We start from the raw sequence: 21291 nt of genomic DNA, 5'->3' as shown, positions 1-21291 counted from the left end.
TGACCCAGGGATTGAACCTTGTCTCTGGCATCTCCAGCATTGGTAGGCCAGTTCTTTACCACTAGCGCCTCCGGTGGTGATGGTTTAGTCACTAAGTCGTGTCAGACTCTTGCAAGCCCATGGACTGTAGCCTGCCAAGCTCCTCTGTCCATGGGATTTTCCAGGCAAGAACACTAAAGTGGGTTGCCATTTCCTTCTCCAGGGGTTCTTCCCGACCCAGGGATCGAACCCAGGTGTCCTGCATTGCAGGCAGATTCTTTACCGACTGAGCGCCACCTGGGAAATCCCATTTATAGAAATCGGATCTCTTAGGCTAATATATTGGAAGTCGTGTCTTAACACATTTCCCCCCCGTCTGCCATTGGTTACTTTTTAAATGACGAGACCATGAGAAGTTGGAAAAGATGAGGCCACGTTTTCTTCCAATCTCAGGAGTTACTCGTTGAAGCAAATTTACACAATAACCCGCCACCCGAAGAGGAGCTCAATTAAATGCAGCAAACATGCTCTAGCTCAGTAAAAGTTATAATCTACAGAGCCCCAAATCGGGTCTCCGAATTTCTGCATGATTCCTTTCCAGAATTAACACTACATATGAAAGTCAGACTTGAAAATTCTGGAGTTGCCTCTAGTTTACTTTGTCCCGAATCCGCTATACAAACAAAGAGCGTTTTAAAAATCCTAAAAAGTCACCGGCACTGGAAAAAGGACTACTTGGAAACGGGGAAAAACACGGCAGCGCACACCTTTGAGATGCGAGAGGAGCAGAGACTGGGGCGGAGCTCGAGCGATCCGGGCTCGCCGCAGGTGATTTGTAATTGCCTGCAGCCTCCCACCCCAGGACCGCGGGTTGTCCTCGGAATCGTTGCTGACGTCTCCCGAGGGCCGGCTTCGGCTCCCCAGGCGCCAGCCGGGCGAGACCGCGTCCTCTGCCTTGCCCGGGCGCTCCGGCCGCGGCGAACTCCGAGCGAAGGTAAGGGCACCACCGGACCCCCCACCCCGCCTCCACCGCTAGAAGGCCGGGAGCCAGGGCGACGGGGGCGGAGGAAGGGGCGGGGGCAGCGGCCGGGCTTCAGGAAGCGGAGGCCGCCCGGGCGTCGGTGCTACGCTCTCCGCTGCGATGAGCTCGGAGCCTGGGCTTCGCCGGGCTCGCGGTGCAGGTAGGTGGCGGGTGCCGAGCGGGGCGCGCGGGCGCGAGCGGGGACGCGGGTTCCTCCGGCTTTGCTCGGCGGCTGGGAGAAGTTGAGGGTCTTGGAGGGAAGCGCTCAGGTCGGGTGGGCGCAGCTGAGCTTCTGGGCTCAGGAAAAACAACTCAGGGACCTCGCCGCCGCCTCCTTGCGGTCCCTGGTGGCGGCGCTGGGCGCTGGGGGGTGCCCCGGCCGCTTTTGTTCTCCAGGCGCTGATCTCTTTCTAGCTGTCGTGGCTATTTGAACTTTAACTGCGCCTGGTCATAAGAAAAGTTAACTTTTGGGTCTTGTTGGGCCTTATTTTTTCACTTCTAAGTAAAGATAAGTGGTTGCCTGTAGTAGCGGTGGAGCGTGAGCAGCCCGCGGGGCGCCCGGGCAGAGAGAAGCCCCGGGCTTGCCCGCCCGGAAACTGGAGATGGAAGTCAGGCCCTGGCAGCTTGACAGCCCCCATGGTTCTCCTGCATCCGGGAAACCTGCAATTCTTTGTGAGTTTAACTTAAAGCCACGGTAACTTTTCTCTGGGGGTTTCCTTGGTGTCTCAGATGGTAAAGAATCCGCCGGCTAATGCAGGAGACCTGAGTCGGATCCCTGGGTCGGGCAGATCCCCTGGAGGAGGGCATAGCAACCCACCCCGGTATTCTTGCCTGGAGAATCCCACGGACAGAGGAGCCTGGCCGGCTAAGGTCCATGGAGTCTCAAAGAGAGGGACACAGCGACTAAAACAACAAACAACTTTTTTCTACAAAATAATCAGCTTCTAGACACATGCTTTAGGACGTTCTTCCCTGTTACTTATAATTATATTACTGATAAGGTTTAGAAACTCTGAGCCTGGCCCTAGTTTTAAAAAAGGGCTGGGCGGGGTGGTGGGGGGAGGAAGGTGGAGAGCTGTTTGACGCGCCCGCGGACAATCCACATAGAATGCCTTTATTTCAGAGCTTTTTGTTTTTTGCTACATAAAACAAGCCTTGTCCCAGAGGCACGTTGTAAAAGTCACCACGGTTGTTCAGGAAGTGTGGTTACCCTGACGGGACAGTGTGAGGTCCATCAACCATTTCCCTTTTGGAACCCGAGGGGACGGGAGGGAAGGAGGGCAGGATGCTTGAGGCACCACTAGTCACTGCACGTCCCCCGCAATTCTTGTGATGGTTTCCTTCCTTTTCCTGCTTGCTCCCCTTTCTTTGTTCACATTACTCCTTTTCCTGTGTATTCCAGGCCTGACATGAGTCACTGAAGGTAGGGTTATTAAACCAGTCCTTGATAAGGAATATGGGTAGATTGTCACAGATACTGCAGTGAATGAAGATGATGACAGTAGATACTGAAGAAGTTTGGAGAAGTGAGCACTTGGTTTAGAAAGGTTTCTGGTCTCTCCCTGGTGGGAGTGGTTTTACCATGTTAACAGGGAGTGCTCGGACTTTGGAATCTGCAGGCAGAACCGGGCCTTTCGGTACCAACTCCAAAGCACCAACCTTAGATAAGCCCCTTGCACTTTCTCTGTCTCAAAGGGCCTGTGGAGCAGAGTGAGATAAAGTTATCTCATGTGCCAAGCCATCAACAAATGGTAGCTGGAGGCATTCTCAGGTTAAAGTGTGGAGGAAAAAGAATGATTGATTGGTTTTGTAAAAAAAATGGTTTGAGCAAAGAGATGGTTACATTATGATGGAGAGGAAAAGTGCATAAATCAGAGACAAGGAGAAGGGAGGAGAGGTCAGGAGTCTGGTTGACCCATTTCTGAGAATAATTGCACATGAAAAGGAATTTATAAATCTTATATGGAGTATCTCCCTCACTAAGATTTATTTTCTCCATGTCAACAAAACCAGTTTATTTGTATTTATGCAGTATGTCATTCAGTCACTAAGTTGTGTCCGGCTCTTTGCAACCCCATAGACTGCAGCACGCCATGCTTCCCTGTCCTTCACCATCTCCTGGAGCTTGCTCAAACTCATGTCCATTGAGTCAGTGATGCCATCCAACCATCTCATCCTCTGTCTTCTCCTTCTCCTCCTGCCCTCAGTCTTTCCCAGCATCTGCGTCTTTTCCAGTGAGTCGGCTCTTCGCATTATGCAGTATAATGATACTGTGCACCCTTCCTGAAAGCTGGCCTGTTGGGCACATACAGTTTTAAATGACTGTGACAGAATCATAATGATGTCGGAGAGGCAGCAGTAAGCTGTGGCATGAAGCGAGATTATAGTTCCCTGCCCAGGAATTGAATCTGGGTAACCTCGATGAAAACCAGGAATCCTAGACCAGTAAGGGCTAGAGGCCAGAACCTGTTTTTCCCTGACTCTTGCCCCCAGTGAAAAATGCATTTTTCACAGAGGCAAAAACTGTAAATGCAGGTACAAAGTTTATTATTGGAGACATAGCACAATGACAGATGGGAGCGAACACAGAGAGACTGTTAAGATAGCAAGCCAGAGATGCACACCTGCAGAGAAGGGGTGTGGGTGTGTCCTGTCTAATGAGGAACACCGTAAAAAGACCGTTCATTTCAGTCACTCAGTCCTGTCCAATTCTTTGCAAGATGGTTAAGTCATTTATATAGGACAGTGCTGGTAGCTAAGACGGTACAGAAGCTACCTGCAATGAGGGAGACCCGGGTTTGATCCCTGGGTTGGGAAGATCCCCTGGACAAGGGCATGGCAGCCCACTCCAGTATGGTTGCCTGGAGAATCCCATGGACAGAGGAGCCTGGTGGGCTTCAGTTCATGGGGTCACAAAGAGTCAGACATGACTGAGCAACTTTCACTCCTGCTCTTTGTTTACCTTTGGCCAGTTGTCTTGTTTTGACACTCCTACATGCCCCTACTCTCCACCCCCCGGTCAGTTTGTCTCAGGACCCTCCCCTGAGTATGCATGCACCCCTCAGTTAAGATGGATGTCATCGCAGAAGCATATGGTGGGGGGAATAGCAAGACTTACTGTGGTCTGACATTCCCTGACTTTTTGGCCCCTTGAAGCCTTTTGCACATGTGTAGTGTGTCCTTTGCCCTAAGAGTGGGAAATGTATGACCTCTTGATCTTCTAACAGAGTTTATCCCCTCTCTGTTCCTGCCATAAGGTACCCAGTGGATAACCCATAAGTTCTGGTTATCCACTGTATTCCTGTTGTTTTTATATCAAAGAGCAGATCTTAAAATGTAGATAGCAGTCTGGTCATAAATACATAGCCCAAAGCCCCTCTGTCTCTTGCCTCAGGAAATGTAAACAGGGGCCTGGTAGTATTTGGCCTGGAGCCTATCTTTTTCTTCCCCCAGGAATTGTGATCAAGGGGCCAGTTGTAAATGTCTATTCTAGAGCCCAGCTGTCTCCTGCCTCAAAAATGTATGTTCTCTGAAGCTGGGTTAAATTGATCAGCTCCGAGGAAGTTTTGGAACTTCCGTTCTAATGTCTGTCTCCATAGCTTTCTGTTCTGATTCAGCAAACTGCTAGAACAGACCGGCAGCTGGACCAGGTCAGTGCTGATATTGTAGGATACAAGGCTCCTGTTTATAGCAGAGTGAAGGTTAGATCACTTCATGGGAAATAGATGGGGAAACAGTGGAAACAGTGTCAGACTTTATTTTTTTGGGCTCCAAAATCACTGCTGATGGTGATTGCAGCCGTGAAATTAAAAGACGCTTACTCCTTGGAAGGAAGGTTATGGCCAACCTAGATAGCATATTTAAAAGCAGAGACATTACTTTGCCAACAAAAGTACGTCTAGTCAAGGCTATGGTTTTTCCAGTGGTCATGTATGGATGTGAGAGTTGGACAGTGAAGAAAGCTGAGCGCCGAAGAATTGATGCTTTTGAACTGTGGTGTTGGAGAAGACTCTTGAGAGTCCCTTGGACTGCAAGGAGATCCAATCAATCCATCCTAAAAGAGATCAGTCCTGGGTGTTCATTGGAAGATCTGTTGTTGAAGCTGAAACTCCAATACTTTGGGCACCTCAAGCGAAGGGTTGACTCATTGGAAAAGACCCTAATGCTGGGTAGGATTGAGGGTGGGAGGAGAAGGGGACGACAGAGGATGAGATGGTTGGATGGCATCACCGACTTGATGGACATGGGTTTGGGTAGACACCGGGAGTTGGTGATGGACAGAGAGGCCTGGCGTGCTGCAATTGATGGGGTCGCAAAGAGTCGGACACGACTGAGCGACTGAACTGAACTGAACTGAAGGTTAGAGCCTGTGAGGTTCAGAATTAAGTTTTCAGAGCCCAGTTTCTTTCTACATCTATTGTGTTAACAGTGACAACAAAAAAAACTTTAAAAAAATGCCTCATTGAGATTGTCCTGTTAACTTTGAAACTGAATGTCATTTTAAACAAATTAACCTTGAACTACTTAGTACTAGCTGTCTTCCCTAAATCTATAAGCTGACGGCAATATTTGAGATGACTCAAACGCACAGCTTAAATTACATCAGCCCAGGAGAACTGTGATGCTCCTTCCTCAGACTATGAAAAAGAAGCCTTAGAGACCCAATAGCATGTACATTTCCATTGCTTTCACTCTCAAGGACTTGAGTTCGTTTGTTGACCAGCCACTTGGCATAACCTCTGCCAGGGACACTTCAAGCTGCCTTAGGCTCACTACCAACAAGGTGCAAAAGCTGGGGGAGGTGAGCTGCTGGGCCTGCTACTCCTCTGGGGTTCTCAAAAGAGACTCAGTGCTTTCCAACCTGTGCAGGTTCTTGGAGGGTGAAGGAAGTGATTGGCTTTCAGATAAAGATTTTTTTTTTAATTGGAGTGTAACTCCTTTACAGTGTGTGTTAGTTTCTGCTGTTCAAAGATGTGAATCAGCTGTATGTATACATATAGAGCCTCCCTCATGGGCCTCCTTCCCACCGCCCACCCGCTCTATGCTATCCATCTAGGTCATTACAAAGCACTGAGCTGAGTTCTCTGTGCTATAATGGCAGGTTTCCACTACGCTATCTATTTTATATATGGTAGTGTGTATATGTCAATCATAATTTCCCAGTGCATCCTACCCTCGCCTTCTCCCACTGTGTCCACATGTCCATTCTCTACAGCTGCCTCTCTTTTCCTCTCCTGGAACTAGGTTCATTTACCATTTTTCTAGATTTCCATATATATGCATTACCGTATTTGTTTTTCTCTTTCTGACTTACTTGACTCTGTAGGGAAGACTATGGGTCCATCCAAATCTCTACAAATGACCTAATACTGTTCCTTTTTATGTCTGAGTAATATTCCATTGTATATTTGTGCCACATCTTCTTTGTCCATTCATCTGTCAGTGGACACTTAGGTGGTTTCCATGTCCTGTCTTTTGTAAATAGCGCTGCAGTGAACATTGGGGTACATGTGCCTTTTTCACTTCTGGTTTCCTCAGGGTATATGCCCAGTAGTGAGAGTGCTGGGTCATGTGGTAGTTTCATTCCTACTTTTTTAAAGGAATCTCCATACCGTTCTCCATATTGGTGGTAGCAATGTACATTCCCACAGTGCAAGAGGGTTCCCTTTTCTCCACATCCTCTCCAGCATTTATTGTTTGTAGATTTTTTGATGATGTCCATTCTGACTGGTGTATACCTCATTGTAGTTTTAATTTGCCTTTCTATAATAATTAGCAATGTTGAGCATCTTTTCATGGGTTTGTTGGCCATCCGTATGTCTTCTTTGGAGAAATGTCTATTTAGGTCTTCCTCCCGTTTTTTCATTGAGTTGTTTATATTTTTTAACATTTATTTATTTATTTGGCCGGGCTGGATCTTAGTTGCAGCACACGGGATCTTCGATCTTTGTTGCAGCATGTAGGATCTTTAGTTGTGCATTTGAACTCTTAGTTGTGGTTTGTGGGATCTAGTTCCCTGACCAGGGATTGTATCTGGGCCTCCTGCATTGGGAGCTTGGAGTCTTAGCCACTGGACCACTGGCAAAGTCCCTGTTTTTTGTTTTTTATATTGAGCTGCATGAGCTGTTTGTGTATTTTGGAGATGAAGCCTTTATCCGTTGCTTCATTTGCAATCATTTTCTCCCATTCTGAGAGTTGTCTCTTCATCTTGTTTATGGTTTCCTTTGCTGTGCAAAAGCTTTTGAGTTTAATTAGGTCCCATTTGTTTATTTTTGTTTTTCATTACTCTTAAGAAGTGGGTCAGAAGATCTCGCTGTGTTTTATGTCAATGAATGTTTTTCTTATGTTTTCCTCTAGGAGTTTTATAGTGTCCTGTCTTAAATTAGGTCTTTGATCCATTTTTAGTTTATTATTTTGTACAGTGTTAAGTACTGTTCTAATTTCATTCTTTTCTGTGTAGCCTGTTTTCCCAGCACCACTACTTGAAGAGACTTTTTCTCCATTGTATATTCTTGCCTTCTTTGTCATAGATTAGGTGACCATAGGTGAGTGGATTTATCTCTGGGCTTTCTGTCCTGTACCACTGATCTGTATTTCTGTTTTTATGCCAATACCATACTGTTTTGATTACTGCAGCTTTGTAGGATAGTCTGAAGTTGAGGAGCCTGATTCCTCCAGCTTCATTTTTCCTTCTGACAATTGCTTTGACTATTTGCTTTCAGCAATTTGACAGTTGCTTTCAGGATCTTTTGTATTTCCATACATATTGTAAAATTTTTTCTCTTAATTCTGTGAAAAATGTCATTGATAACTTGGTAGAGATTGCATTGAATCTGTAGATTGCTTTGGGTAATATAGTCATATTGACCCATCCAAGAATATGGTGTGTTTCTCCATCTGTTTGTGTAATCTTTCTGTCTTTGATTGGTGTTTTATAGCTTTCTGAGTACAGGTCTTTTGCCTCCTTGCTGCTGCTAAGTCACTTCAGTCGTGTCTGACTCTGTGCGACCCCATAGACGGCAGCCCTCCAGGCTCCCCCGTCCCTGGGATTCTCCAGGCAAGAACACTGGAGTGGGTTGCCATTTCCTTCTCCAATGCGTGAAAGTGAAAAGTGAAAGTGAAGTCGCTCAGTCATGTCCGACTCTTAGCGACCCCATGGACCGCAGCCTACCAGGCTCCTCCGTCCATGGGATTTTCCAGGCAAGAGTACTGGAGTGGGGTGCCAGTGCCTTCTTTAGGTAGGTTTATTTCTAGGTGTTTTATTATATTGGTTGTGATGGTAAATGGGTTTGTTTCCTTAATTTTTCCTTCTGATCTTTCATTGTCAGTGTATAGGAATGCAACAGACTTCTGTGCATTAATTTTGTATTGTGCAGCTTTACCAAATTCATTGATGAGCTCCAGTAGTTTTCTGGTGGCATCTTTAGGATTTTCTATGTATAGTATCATATCATCTGCAAACAGTGACAGTTTTACTTCTGCTTTACCAATTGTATTCCTTTTATTTCTTTTTCTTCTCTGATTGCCATGGCTAGGACTTCCAAGTGAAAGTGTTAATCGCTTAGTCATGTCCAACTCTTTGCAACCCTGTGGACTGTAATCGTCCATGGAATTCTCCGGGCAAGAATACTGGAGTGGGTAGCCATTCCCCTCTCCAGGGGAATCTTCTCAACCCAGGGATTGAATTCAGGTCTCCTGAATTACAGGCAGACTCTTTACCATCTGAGCCACCAACTTCCAAAGCCATGCTGAATAATAATAGTGAGAGTGAACATCCTTGTCTCATTACTGATCTTAGAGGAAATGCTTTCAGTTTTTCACCATTAAGAATGATGTTTGCTGTGGGCCTATTGTATATAGCCATTATTATATTGAGGTAGATCCCCTCTATGCCCACTTTCTGGAGAGTTTTTATCATACATGAGTGTTAAATTTTGTCAAAAACTTTTTCTGCATCTATTGAGATGATCATATGGTTTTTATTTAATTTAATATGGTGTATCACATTGATTTGAGTATATTGAAGAATCCTTACACCCCTGGGATAAATCCCACTTGATCACAGTGTATGAATCTTTTAATGTGTTGCTGGATTCTGTTTGCTAGTATTTTGTTGAGGATTTTGTGTCTTTGTTCATCAGTGGTATTGGTCTGTAATTTTTTTTTTTTTGGTAATTTATTTGTCTGGTTTTGGTTATCAGGTTGACGGTGGGCTTGTAGAATGAGTTTGGGAGTGTTGCTTCCTCTACAATTTTTGGGAAGATTTTGAGAAAGATAGGTGTTTTCTCTAAATGTTTGACAGAATTTTCCTGTGAAGCCATCTGGTCCTGGCCTTTTGTTTGTTGAAAGATTTTTAACTACAATTTCAATTTCCGTACTTGTGATTGGTCTGTTTATATTTTCTAATTCTTCTTGGTCCAGTCTTGAAAAGTTGTACCTTTCCAAGAATTTGTCCATTTCTTCCAGGTCATCTATTTTATTATCATATAGTTGCTTATAATAGTCTTTTATGATGCTTTGTATTTCTGCAGTATTAGTTGTTAATTTCTCCTTTTTGATTTCTAAATTTATTGATTTGAATCCTCTCCCTTAATGATTCTGGCTAAAGGCTTATCAATTTTGTTTATCTTCTCAAAGAACCAACTTTTAGTTTTATTTATTTTTGCTATTGTTTTCATTTCTATTTCATTTATTTCTGCTCTCATCTTTATGATTCATTCCTTCTACTAAACTTTAGTGTTTTTGCTGTTGTTGTTATTGATATTCTTTCTCTAGTTGCTTTAGGTGTAAGGTCAGATTGAGATTTTTCTTGTTTCTTGAGGTGAGATTGAATTTTAGATATAGATTTAATGTGTTTAGTTTGAGTGATTCTATTTCTTTATTATGTAATTGTTTAATGATAAGGAGGTAAGAGTATTAAAAGGAGGTAGAAAAAAAAAGTAGATCATGGAATGCTTTTGAAAATGGAAGGAGAGGAAACCCTGCACATTGCTTATTAGAGCAGTGTGGGGAGCAGGAAGGAACCTCAGTAGACAATGTGTGGAATAAGAGGTCTTCTGGGAGGGCAATCTGTGGGGTAGGAGGAATCCCAGTTGGAACAGTGTGTGACTAGGAAGTCGCCCCAGTAGAGCACTGTGTGGAGTGGGAAGTGTCCCAGGGGAGCAGTGTGTGGTCGAGAAAGTATCCTACTGTATCATTGTGTTCCAGGAAGTATTCTGGGTGGAGGAGTTGATGGGCTCGGAGGGTGGGTAGCTCAGTATGTAGAGTAGGAAATCAGCCTTGAAGAGTTGTGTATTCAGAAGGGCAGCATCCCTGAGCAGAGGGGAGTCTTGGTAGGAAATGTCCCCTGTGGAGCAGTGTGGAGCAGGAAGTTCTCCCTGGTACAGCAGTGTGTGGAGCAAGATGTATTCTGGGTGTGGCTGTGTGTGGTGTGGGAAGAGTAGGACGTATATTCAGTGGAGCAGTGTCTGGGGTAGGGAGTATCCTCGGTGAGCCCTGAGTGCAGTAGGGAAGGGTCCCTTGTATAGCACTTTTTAGGAGATCTCCAGGTAGAGAGGCGTGAAGGAATAGTGAAGGAACTGTCCTTGGTGGAGCACTGTTGTAGTAAGAAGTGTATCACATAGAGCTGTGTGTGGAGTAGGTATCCATGTAGAACACTGTGGAGTAGGAAGATCCCAGGTGCAGAGCAGAGCGTGGAGTAGGAGACACCTCTTGTAGAGCGGTGTGTGGAGTAGGACATTTCTGGCAGCTTGTGGCATAAGAAGGGAGGTTGTCTCCTCGGGTGAGCACTAAATGAAGTAGGAAGTCACTGGTGGAAAGTGTGCAGGGAAGGAAATAACCGTCCACAGAGCAGTGTGTGGAGCAGGGAGAACTCTGGGTAAAGTATTTGTAGAGGAAGGAGAGGTTGTATCCCGAGTACAGCAGTGTGATGGGAAGTAACCTGGCAAAGTACTGTGTGCAGTAGGGTGTGTCCCGGATACAGGAGGGTGTAGGTGGTACCGGGTGACCTTGGTAGGTCAGTGTGTGGAGGACGAAGTCCCCAGGCTAGACAGTGTGTGGATTCAGAGCTCCTGTAGTAGAGCAGGGTGTGGAGCTGGCTGCATTCCCTTCAGCAGCATGTGAACTAGGAAGTATTCCAGGTACAGCAGATTGTAAGTGTCCCGGGTAGAACAGCATGTGGTGTAGGAAGTAATCCTGGTAGAACAGGGTGTGTAGGAGGTAGTGTCCTGGGCCCAGCAGAGGGTGGAATCGGAATTGCCCCCTAGAGCTGTGTGTTCACTGGGTCGGCATCCCGAGCGGAGGTGTGTCTGATTAGGAAGCATCGGCTGCTCAGCAGTGTGTAGAGCAGGGAGTGTCCTGGCAGTAGAGCAGTGTGTGATGTAGGAAGTATTCTGGATAGGGGAGTTTTGGAGTAGGAAGTGTCCCTGTAGAGAGCTGTGTGTGGTTGGAAGTGTCCCCCGTATCAAGTGCACAGGGTAAAGAGTTCTAGTAGAAAAGCGTGTGGAATGTCTCTGGTAGGACAGTGTGTCCAGCAGGAAGTATTAATAATCCCCAGGGTCAGTGCCTGAAGTAGAAGTCTCCTGGTGGGACAGGGTACGAGGTACCACGTAACCTTAGTAGAGCAGTGTGTGGAGTGGGCGGGACCCCTTCTAGAACACTGTGTGGAGTAGGTCATGTCTCAGTAGAGCATTGTGTGAAATGGGAGATCTCCCAGTAAGCAGCTGCATGGTAGGGATGTCCCCTGATTGAGGAGAGCTTGGTAGGAAGTGTCTGCAGTACAACACGGTGTGGAATACACAGGATCCGCCTTAGAGCATGATGAGGGTAGCATGCTAAGCCTCAGGAGAGTGGGGAGGATGCATTAGAGAGGCTGCTTCTGACTCCTAATCTTTGGTGTGAGTAAAAATCACCTTGTCACATCTCCCAGGATTCTGATTCTGTAAATCTGGGTTAGGGACCGGGAATCTGCATTTTATCACCCAGGCCAGGGATTGATGCAGAAGGTTAATAAGGAAAACTGATTGGGGACTATTGGACAGGGGAAGGGTGATGCCCCTCTGGGGTCTTGGCTGGTTTGAATGCTGGGTGCAGTCCAGGAGGAGCAGGCTGACAGTGACTGGTAAAGGGCCCTGGGGTTGAATTCTCCCTCTCCTCCTCCTCTCTCCCTAGGTGGATTTTTGTCAGTGAGGAGACATGAGGTTAGAACTATCGGGCGTGAGGGAGAGACTCCAAGGAGTGAGGGGAACACCACCCTCTTGGCAGGGGGATGATGGGTAGGAGTTTTACCCTTAGGGTCTGTCCTCCTTCCTTCAAAGACTTCAACTGAAAGGGGCATCTTGCTATATTATTAGTATTTGTGTAATCGTCACCTTCTGTCCCCTCTCAAGCTCTTTATCAGGTAAAAGCAGATTCATGAGCATATGGACTCTTCTGATAGATGTTGGACTCACTACTGCTGTCCAGTAGAGAAGCCACTGGCCACACATTATATAAATTTAAATTAGTTGAAGTTAATTAAAAATTGAGTTCCTCGGTTGCACTAGCCAAAGTTCAAGGGCTCAAAAGCACATGTGGCCAGTGGCTGCCCCCAGAGACAGCTCGGGTATAGAGAATTCTGTCACTGCAGAAGGCTCTGTTGCACACCACTGTTCCTGGGAGGAGAGGGATTCAGTGAGAGGTTGTCTTGTGGGTAGGAAAGTCTGATCTTGGCTTGGGAGAAGAGGGTCCCTATTACAGGATCATAACAAGTGCACGTGTCATGCAGGAGATCAGAATCTGAATCTTTGCCCTTCCCTTCCTCCACCAACACGTCTGCCTCTTCCAGGCAGTAGGGTAATCCAGTGGCAACCACACTGTGTTTGGTTCTCTTGCTTGACTTCACTCCTCTGTTTCAGAGAATATTTGCAAAAACATTTTCTGCAAAATAAAGCAATTTCATATTTCATTTAAGCTTCATAATCACAGAGCTACACTTGTTATTTTTGGCATAGTGTGCAGCAAATGAATTTGAGTAGTATTTTTTTCATTTCTGTTTATGATCTTTTTTTATTTTGCATGTAAGAGTTGGAGGTGAGAAAGAATTCAGCTGTGAGTTTACGGTTCATTTATTTATTTTGGCTGCGCTGGGTCTTCCTTGAAGCGCGTGGGCTTTCTGTAGTTGTGGTGTGCAGGCTTCTCTAGTTGGGGCACGTACAGTTCATTTATTATTAATAGCACTTTCCCTTCCTTCTCCCTTACCCCTTCTCACATACTTTGACTTTTAAACCAACCAAGACAGGAGCTTAGCATATAGGAATCAAGGCAGCTGGGAGTTCCTAATGTATTTTATGACCATAAATCAAAAAGTATATTAACAAAACCCGGCTTTCTTTTAATAGGTGAAGAACAAAACATGACCGAAATAGATGCCTTCCCTAGGAGGTAATAATGTTCTGTTTACTCACAAAAGTCTTTTCCTTTAGTGTTCATCATCAGCCTACAGAAATCAAAGTAAGAAAGGGACATGGCCGCTGAAAAGCAGAGCGGAGAATGTCAGGTTTTAGCATCTGGAGGGTTGGTTGCAGGTGTGCAGGTTGGTTGCTGCCCCTGGTTCTGAAGGGACCTAGACTGAGGCTCAAGATATTGAACAATTGGGACGGCCTTGGCCTGGGCCAGACCATTGTCTTAGGTCCCCCGTTCCTGGAGCCCTGGGGGAAAGACACCCAAGCAGAGGAATTGGGGGTGGGGTGGGAGGGGTTGGCTCAGGATGGCTGCCGTTTACCAGTTGGTACAGAGATGTTTCAGGACTTTCCTGACCAGTGTGGCTGGGAGGCCTGCCCAGGGCATGGCCTATTGGCCTGGTAGAGGAGGAAGCAGCAGACCTCTGTGTATTCTGTGCGTTGACCTTGGGCTGGAAGAGCTCATTATTTAATATGACCTGAGTGATTGTTTTTTAAACTTTTTCTAAACAGAGAAATGTTTGACCCGGCTGAAAAGTACAAAATGGACCACAAGAGGAGAGGAATTGCGTTAATCTTCAATCACGAGAGGTTCTTCTGGCACTTAACCCTGCCAGACAGGCGGGGCACCAGTGCTGACAGAGACAATCTTAGGCGCAGGTAGTATTGTTTTATTTAACGTCCAGATGGTCTGATATTTAAGTGATAACTTCAAATAACAGAGCAAGAGTATTTGAGGATGAACCTCACTTGGACCCAGCCTCCCTTAAGAACTTGCCTGAATTTTCCCCTTAATCCTGTTCTATTAAATGTCAGCAATCTGCATAGTAGACGGCAGTGATCTAACTTAAATCAGTTATCATGAATAAATCCTTTCCTGCCATGGGTAATCGAGGAAAACCATCATTGTCATATTTGATTTTTCTTTCTCCCTAAAGAAAAGTCAATTTATATGTCATAAAAATGTGTATAGATTCCTCAAATAATTAGGAGTATATGACAGTTTTGAATAGCTCATAAGCTAGTATCCAATTTAATCTCCAGGTTTTCAGATCTAGGATTTGAAGTAAAATGTTTTGATGATCTTAGAGCAGAAGAACTATTGCTCAAAATTCACGAGGGTAAGTAGTTTTCCTATCCATCTTCCTTTGATAGGACTGAGTACTTTTTAATTATCCTTGTATGAAGCCAGGTCCAAATAATTAACTGTTGTAAAAAAGGCTTGTCAATTAATTTAGCATGGGTTATAGGTTTTGCTTGTGCCTCTCTGATTATACATTACTCAGCAGATTGAGAAACCTTTGCAAAGTATTATGCCTACCAAGTTATAGTTTATATACCACTAGTTACAGTCTGTTACTCTGGAAATGAATGTAATGATCTTTTCATTTGGCAATTAAAAGCCTAAGATGCAAATACTACAGATGCTGGGCAGTCATTTTTTAACTGACTCCTTCCATACCCAAGTTTTTTACTAACTTCAAAATACCGCTGATTTACATACATTATCTCTTAATTTCTACGTAACTATGCAGTAGGTTGGAGAAGGAAATGGCAACCCACTCCACTATTCTTGCCTAGAGAATCCCATGGACAGAGGAGCCTGGTGGGCTGCTGTCCATAGGGTCACGTAGAGTCAGACATGACTGAAGCGACTTAGCATGCATGCAGGCATTGGAGAAGGAAATGGCAACCCACACCAGTGTTCTTGCCTGGAGAATCCCAGGGACAGAGGAGCCTGGTGGGCTGCCATCTGTGGGGCTGCACAGAGTTGGATGCGACTGAAGCGACTTAGCAGCAGCAGCAGCATGCAGGAGGTAAATTAACAACTTAATGGGTATAATAATCACTACATGTCATGGGTTTTTAAGTAATTTGTCAATGGACTATTACAACAATTACATCATTAAACTTTCTTCAGAATTTGTTTTTAATTGAGGTATAATTGACATACAGAGGAGCCTGGTGTGCTGCAGGCCACGGGGTTGCATTTGTGTACATTGGGGAACGACTGCCACCATAAGTCTAGTTACCGTCTGTCACCATAGTTACAAAATCTTTTCTAGTGCCTTTTAAGATTTATTCTTAGCAGCTTTCAAATATGCAGTACAGTACTGCTAACTGTAGTCATCATGCTGTGCATTAACATCCCCAGGACTTATTTTGTAACTGCAAGTCTATACCTTTTGACCCCTTCACCACTTTGCCTCACACTTCTTTCCCCTGTTCCAGCTGCCACCAGTCTCTTCTCTGCAACTCTGAACTTGGTTTTGCTTGCTTGCTTGCTAGGTTTTTAGTTTCCATATATAGTGACATGATCACGTCCTTCTCTGACTTGTGTCACTTAGCATAATGCCCTCAGGGTTCCTCCATGTTGTTGCAAATTGCAAATTTTCCTTTTAATGACTGAATGCTATCCATTGTATATGTACAGACCACACTTTCTTTATCCATTCATCCATTAATGGACATTTAGGTTGTTTCTGTATCTTGGCTGTTGTAATAATGCTGCAGAGAATACGAGGGTTCATATATCTTTACAAGTTAGCGTTTTCGTTGTCTTTGGATAAATACCCAGAAGTGGAAGTGTAGGATATGGTAGCTCTGTTTTTAATTTTTTGAGGACCCTCATACCAGGGTTCTTCTTTAATCTGTAAATAATTTCAACTGGCCAACTTTCCTACTTTGCTTGCTCCTCAGCTTTGGAGGGCATCAGCCTCTGGTCTTAACACTCTTTGGGAAGCTCCAGGCACCGCAGACATAATAGTGGCGGTGCTGCCTTCCTTAGGGTGCAACGACGCGTAGGCAAGTGTTACGGGGTTTCTGTTTTTTCAGTCTGCTCTAAGAGGGTCTCTGCTCATTCAAACAAACTTTTTAGGGGTTCCCCATAATAATCCCTTTAAGTTTTCCATGTCATTATTCTGTGTTTTAAAAAAGCTAACAAAAACCTGTTCAAACTCTGTTACTTTGAACTATAATAATTTGGATGTTTAAAAGTCAGATACAGTATTGTATAAATTATTGCTTAAATAAGTTGTTTCATTAGACATTTTATAATAAAATTTCCCCTCAATTATGTGAAACTTTAATATTAGTAAATTAAAATTTTATATGTAGATAATAAGTACCTTGTGTTCATTTCTAAATAACTTTTGGGGTCCTTTTTAGCGTCAACTGCTAGCCACGTAGACGCAGATTGCTTTTTGTGTGTCTTCCTGAGTCACGGTGAAGGCAACCACATCTATGCGTATGATGCCAAAATTGAAATTCAGACGTTAACAGGCTTGTTCAAAGGAGACAGGTGTCAGAGCCTGGTTGGAAAACCGAAGATATTTATCATTCAGGTAAGACTGATTATGTTATAGTCTTAATTATAAAGGCCATGGTCCTGTACCTGTGATTAGAAAGAACTAAAGCTGATTTTGGAAGATAACTTTCTCCAGTAATCGGAAAAGGCCCTTTTTGAATCCTAGCCAATCAAAGTTGCAGCTTGAGCTATTAGTGGTAGTTGTTTAACATAAAGATGCTCAGTATCTTTATTACTTGGAAATGACTCAAAATAACAAATATTGCTTGGGAATGACTCCCTGGCCCAGCCCAGTGTCAAGGTAGAGCCTCTGGAGAAGGTGTCTGCTGATGGACCAGTGCAGTGGCGGGCCGCCTGTTCAGACCAGGTTTAGTTTGGGGGCTGGAGAACATGCCAGCCAGTGAGGAGAATGTGGGCATGAAGACTTCTAGTCCCAGCTAGACTTCTAGTCCTTTCACATTTTCCCTCAAGCCAAGATGTGGCTAGCTGCTGCCCACCTTGTATTAAGAATAAAAACATTTGGGGAGGAGCTTCAATAACAGGTACCCTAAGGTACCTTTGGTACCTCAGTAAGGATTTCTGGGAAAAAATGAGAATTCCTGATGTTGCTGGGCTGCATGAAGGACACAGCCACATTTCACACCCTGCCATTCCTTGAGAGAGGCAGTAGGGGGCTACTTAAGAAAAAGCAGTCAAGGATGACTCCCTGGTTTCTTGTTTGGACTGCATGTCTGTGAGACACATTGGAAATACAGGTCGAAACTTGAGACAGGCAGCCTAGGCTAGAGAAGTTAGTTGGGAGCAACAGGGGGATGGATGGTAATTGAGACAGGCAGCCTGGGTTAGAGAAGTAAACTGGGGCAGTAATGAGCAGATAGATGGTACTGGGAGGCATGGGAGTAGATGAGCTTCTCCGTGTTAAGGATACCCTGAAAAATGTATGTAGAGAGGGAATTCGTTTGTGGTCCATTGACAGCATGCTGTGACTGCCAGGGCTCTGGCTTCAGTCCCTGGTTGGAAAACTAAGACCTCACAAGCTGTGCGGTGCCACCAAAAACAAGTGTAGAACAGAACTGAGGGATACCGATGAGGAATGAGCAGAGGGAAGACGATGAGGAGGATGGCTCAGAAGAGTAGGAGAAAAATCACAAGAATGATAGGTGATTGTTCATGAAAAAGGGGGAGTGGCCAGCACTGTCAGGAACTAAATCAAGGAAAATGTTTTGCCAAGTTGTTTTATTTCTCTATGCCTCAGATTCTTCATAACAGGAGCACTGCCTCATAGGGTGATTGAGAGGATAAGATGACCTGGCCTAAGATGAAAAATGCTTTGAACAGTGCCTAGGAAATGGCACACCCCCAGCCAGTAAAGGCCGGCTCTTACGCTTACTGCAGTTGATTTGACAAGTGATGGTACTGAGTTCCACATGTTCTACATTCCATTTAGAAGACAGTAGAAAAGGTCTGAAAATAAGCCTGATAATACAAAATAAGATTAAAATCTCCCTGTAAAAATAGGGTATTAGGAATCTTCTGTTTATCCGGTAACTATGAAATCCATCAGAATGTTTCTTTTAAAGCTTGTAATTCTTCAACCATTTCAGAATTGATGGACACATTTATAATATAGCAGAATCTTGTTAGAGCACTGTACTAAGTTTACTAGGGCTGCCAGAACAGAGTACAGGCATATCTCACTTTATTGTACTTTGTGTATTTTTACACTTTCGCTTTTTTCAAACAAACTGAAGGTTTGTGGCAGCCCTATGTTGATGCCATTTTTCCAACAGCATTTGCTCACTTTGTGTCTCTGTGTCACATTTGGGTAATTTTATATTTCACACTTTTTAAATATTATTTGTCATGACGATCTGTGATTTTGACATTATTATTATAAAAAGATTATGGCTAGCTGAAGATTCAGGTGATGGTTAGCATTTTTTTAGCAATAGAGTATTTAATTAAGGTCTGTACTTTTCTTTTAGAATTAATGCTATTGCACACTTTAATAGACTACAGTATAGTATAAACATAACTTTTATATGCACTAGGAAACAAACAAATCCATGTGACTCACTCTGTAGCAATATTTGCTATGTTGTAGTGGTCTGGAACTGAAGCTGCAGTATCTCTGAGGTCGGCCTGTACAAAGACTGGGTGGCTTAGACAACGGAAGTTTATTTTCTTGCAGTTAGAAGTCTGATTCAAGGTGTCAGCAGGGTTGATTTCTTCTGAGGCCTCTCTCCTTGGATGGGAGGCTGATTCTTGTCTCTTTTGTCTTCACATGGGCTTTTCTCTGTGCCCTGGTCTCTTTTTATAAGGACACCAGTCATAGTGGGTTAGGGCCCACCAATAGACCTCATTTTACCTTAATTACCTCTTTAAAGACCATATCACCATATACAGTTACATTTGAAATATTGGAGATTATATGTTTTATATTGAAGCCCTCAATATTATAAATGGGGGTGGGACCTATTGACTGAAAGAAGACCAAATTCCCAGGGAGAAGGACCCTGCCAAAAAATAAATAAATGGAGTGGGGACAAAAAGCACATAATAGTCATTTAATATTAGCCTTTGTATGAGTCAGAATTAGTAAGAATTTGAGCCCGCACTTTAAAGTAGGAGCAGAAGGCAGGAGGCACATTGATAATGACTCTCAGGTCAAGTGGTATCATTTTGACCCTTGCAGCTTGGCAAGGAAAGCCCAATCTGGGAATATATTACCTGATTAAATAGAAACACTTAGGGATGTACTATAATTATCTAAAAGAAGGGGTGGCTCTTGGTGCTGTGGTGTGCATAATGCATAACAAACTTTAAAACCACAGATGTTTTCCCCTCTACAGTATACCTTTTGATCAACATAATTTGGTGTCTAATTGAGGATGCCAGTTTTTAAAAACATCAACTATGAGAAAGCCTAGGTAGGAAAAAAAGAACTGTCAGCTTTGGCCTGCTGTAAACCTGAATGCGTTGTTTCTGAAATGCCTATAAAGTGGATTCTGTTGATGTTGCTGTAAAGGCGTACTGAACATTCACTGTGAATGTGAAGCACTGGGAAGAACAGGTAACTAAAGGAGGGGATTTTCCTCCTTGTCCTGTAGGCATGTCGGGGCAGCCAGCACGATGTGCCGGTCATCCCTCTGGATGCAGTTGATCATGGGACAGACATGCTGGATGCCAACCTGACCCAGGTGGATGCAGCCTCCGTTTATACACTTCCTGCTGGAGCTGACTTCCTCATGTGCTACTCCGTGGCAGAAGGTGTGTGGGTGTTTCATACAAATGTATAATTGGCTTTCTTGGCTAAGTTTTGGTACATTTTATCTTGGCTTGATTCAGGTGATGTCTTCCTAATTGGACTTGTAATCTGGTCGTGAAGCCCACAAGCTTAATGGACATCTGCCATGTGATAAGAGTGATGTTTAAAACTATAAAGTACCTTATAGAAAAATCCTTCCTGAAAACTATTATATGTTAAATAAAGCTCTAAGGCTAATTATATTGAACATCTTAGCAGCAGAATGTGTCCGTTAGTGATGGTAATACTGTTTTTATGGTTAACACTTGTGGAAAACATTGTTGAAAAATTTTTTAAGTGTGGCATCTAAACCACTGGACCACCAGGGAAGTCCCTGAAAAGTATTTTGATGACAGTTGTTCTCTATTGTAGTAAATAATTTTATGTTTTTCTTTTTTCTAATCACTGGTCTCAAAAATCATTGCCTAGGTACTACTAGCTTGGGAATTTTTAGGAAGTGGAGAAAATTACATAGCATTAACATCATTTTTATAGAACTGTGTGGAATTAATCTTTTTTTCCACATGAGAATAGTCAGCAGAGAAAAAATTAAACTGAATCATGGACACATCTTAGTCTTGCCCAATGATTTTTGAGAACTCAGATTTGAAAAGTGCTTTTCTGTCACAGGTAACCAGGAAACTTCAGTGGCTTCTCCTGTCTTTTTTAGGTTATTATTCTCATCGGGAAACTGTGAATGGTTCATGGTATATTCAAGATTTGTGTGAGATGCTGGGAAAATTCGGCTCCTCTTTGGAGTTCACAGAACTCCTCACCCTGGTGAACAGGAAGGTTTCTCAGCGCCGAGTAGACGTCTGCAGAGACCCAAGTGCGATTGGAAAGAAGCAGGTTCCCTGCTTTGCCTCAATGCTAACTAAAAAGCTGCTCTTCTCTCCAAAATGTAAATGATAGGTGCTATTTTGTTTTATGTATTCAAAATAGATTTTCTCTTCTTTTCACATAAAGGAGTATCGCTTGGTTGAAGCAATTTAAATGGTACAGCAATCTTAAATGTTTTAAGCTTTAATAACTTAAAAAGTTCATACTGGACATGGTGAAGGGGTTTTGATATATGGAGAAATGAAATCCTCAGGGAATTCCTATAGCTAAAAATCCACAAGCATTTGTAATACTAGACTTTTGTAGTAAACTGCAAGTTTACTCAATATCTGGCTGATTTAACTTGTATTTTGTGACTTTTTTTAATAAAACTTGATAATGTTTTTAAGGGCTTTTGAAA

General features: G+C 43.7%; 1 protein-coding gene across 4 annotated transcripts; it reads left to right on the top strand.

Moving 5' to 3' along the window:
* Positions 1-625: 625 nt before the first annotated feature.
* CASP6 (caspase 6) lies at positions 626-21291 on the top strand. Of its 4 annotated transcripts, none has more exons than XM_081557782.1 (7): positions 626-973; positions 13378-13420; positions 13951-14097; positions 14482-14558; positions 16606-16781; positions 19855-20014; positions 20722-21291. In XM_081557782.1, exons 1-7 carry the CDS (start codon positions 754-756, stop codon positions 20958-20960), a joined length of 1062 nt encoding a protein of 353 aa, XP_081413908.1. In that variant the 5' UTR covers positions 626-753; the 3' UTR covers positions 20961-21291. The 4 variants fall into 4 exon arrangements, with proteins under 4 accessions (XP_081413908.1, XP_081414165.1, XP_081414081.1 ...); XM_081557955.1 differs by lacking the exon at positions 626-973 and adding an exon at positions 1082-1160; XM_081557865.1 differs by lacking the exon at positions 626-973 and adding an exon at positions 1082-1672.

The sequence above is a fragment of the Giraffa tippelskirchi genome, chromosome 1 (genome assembly GCF_054371585.1).
Source record: "Giraffa tippelskirchi isolate mGirTip1 chromosome 1, T2T-mGirTip1v1.2.pri, whole genome shotgun sequence".
Lineage (NCBI taxonomy): Eukaryota > Metazoa > Chordata > Mammalia > Artiodactyla > Giraffidae > Giraffa > Giraffa tippelskirchi.
Note: the sequence above shows the minus strand (reverse complement) of the source record. Positions and strands in the feature narration are given on the sequence as shown.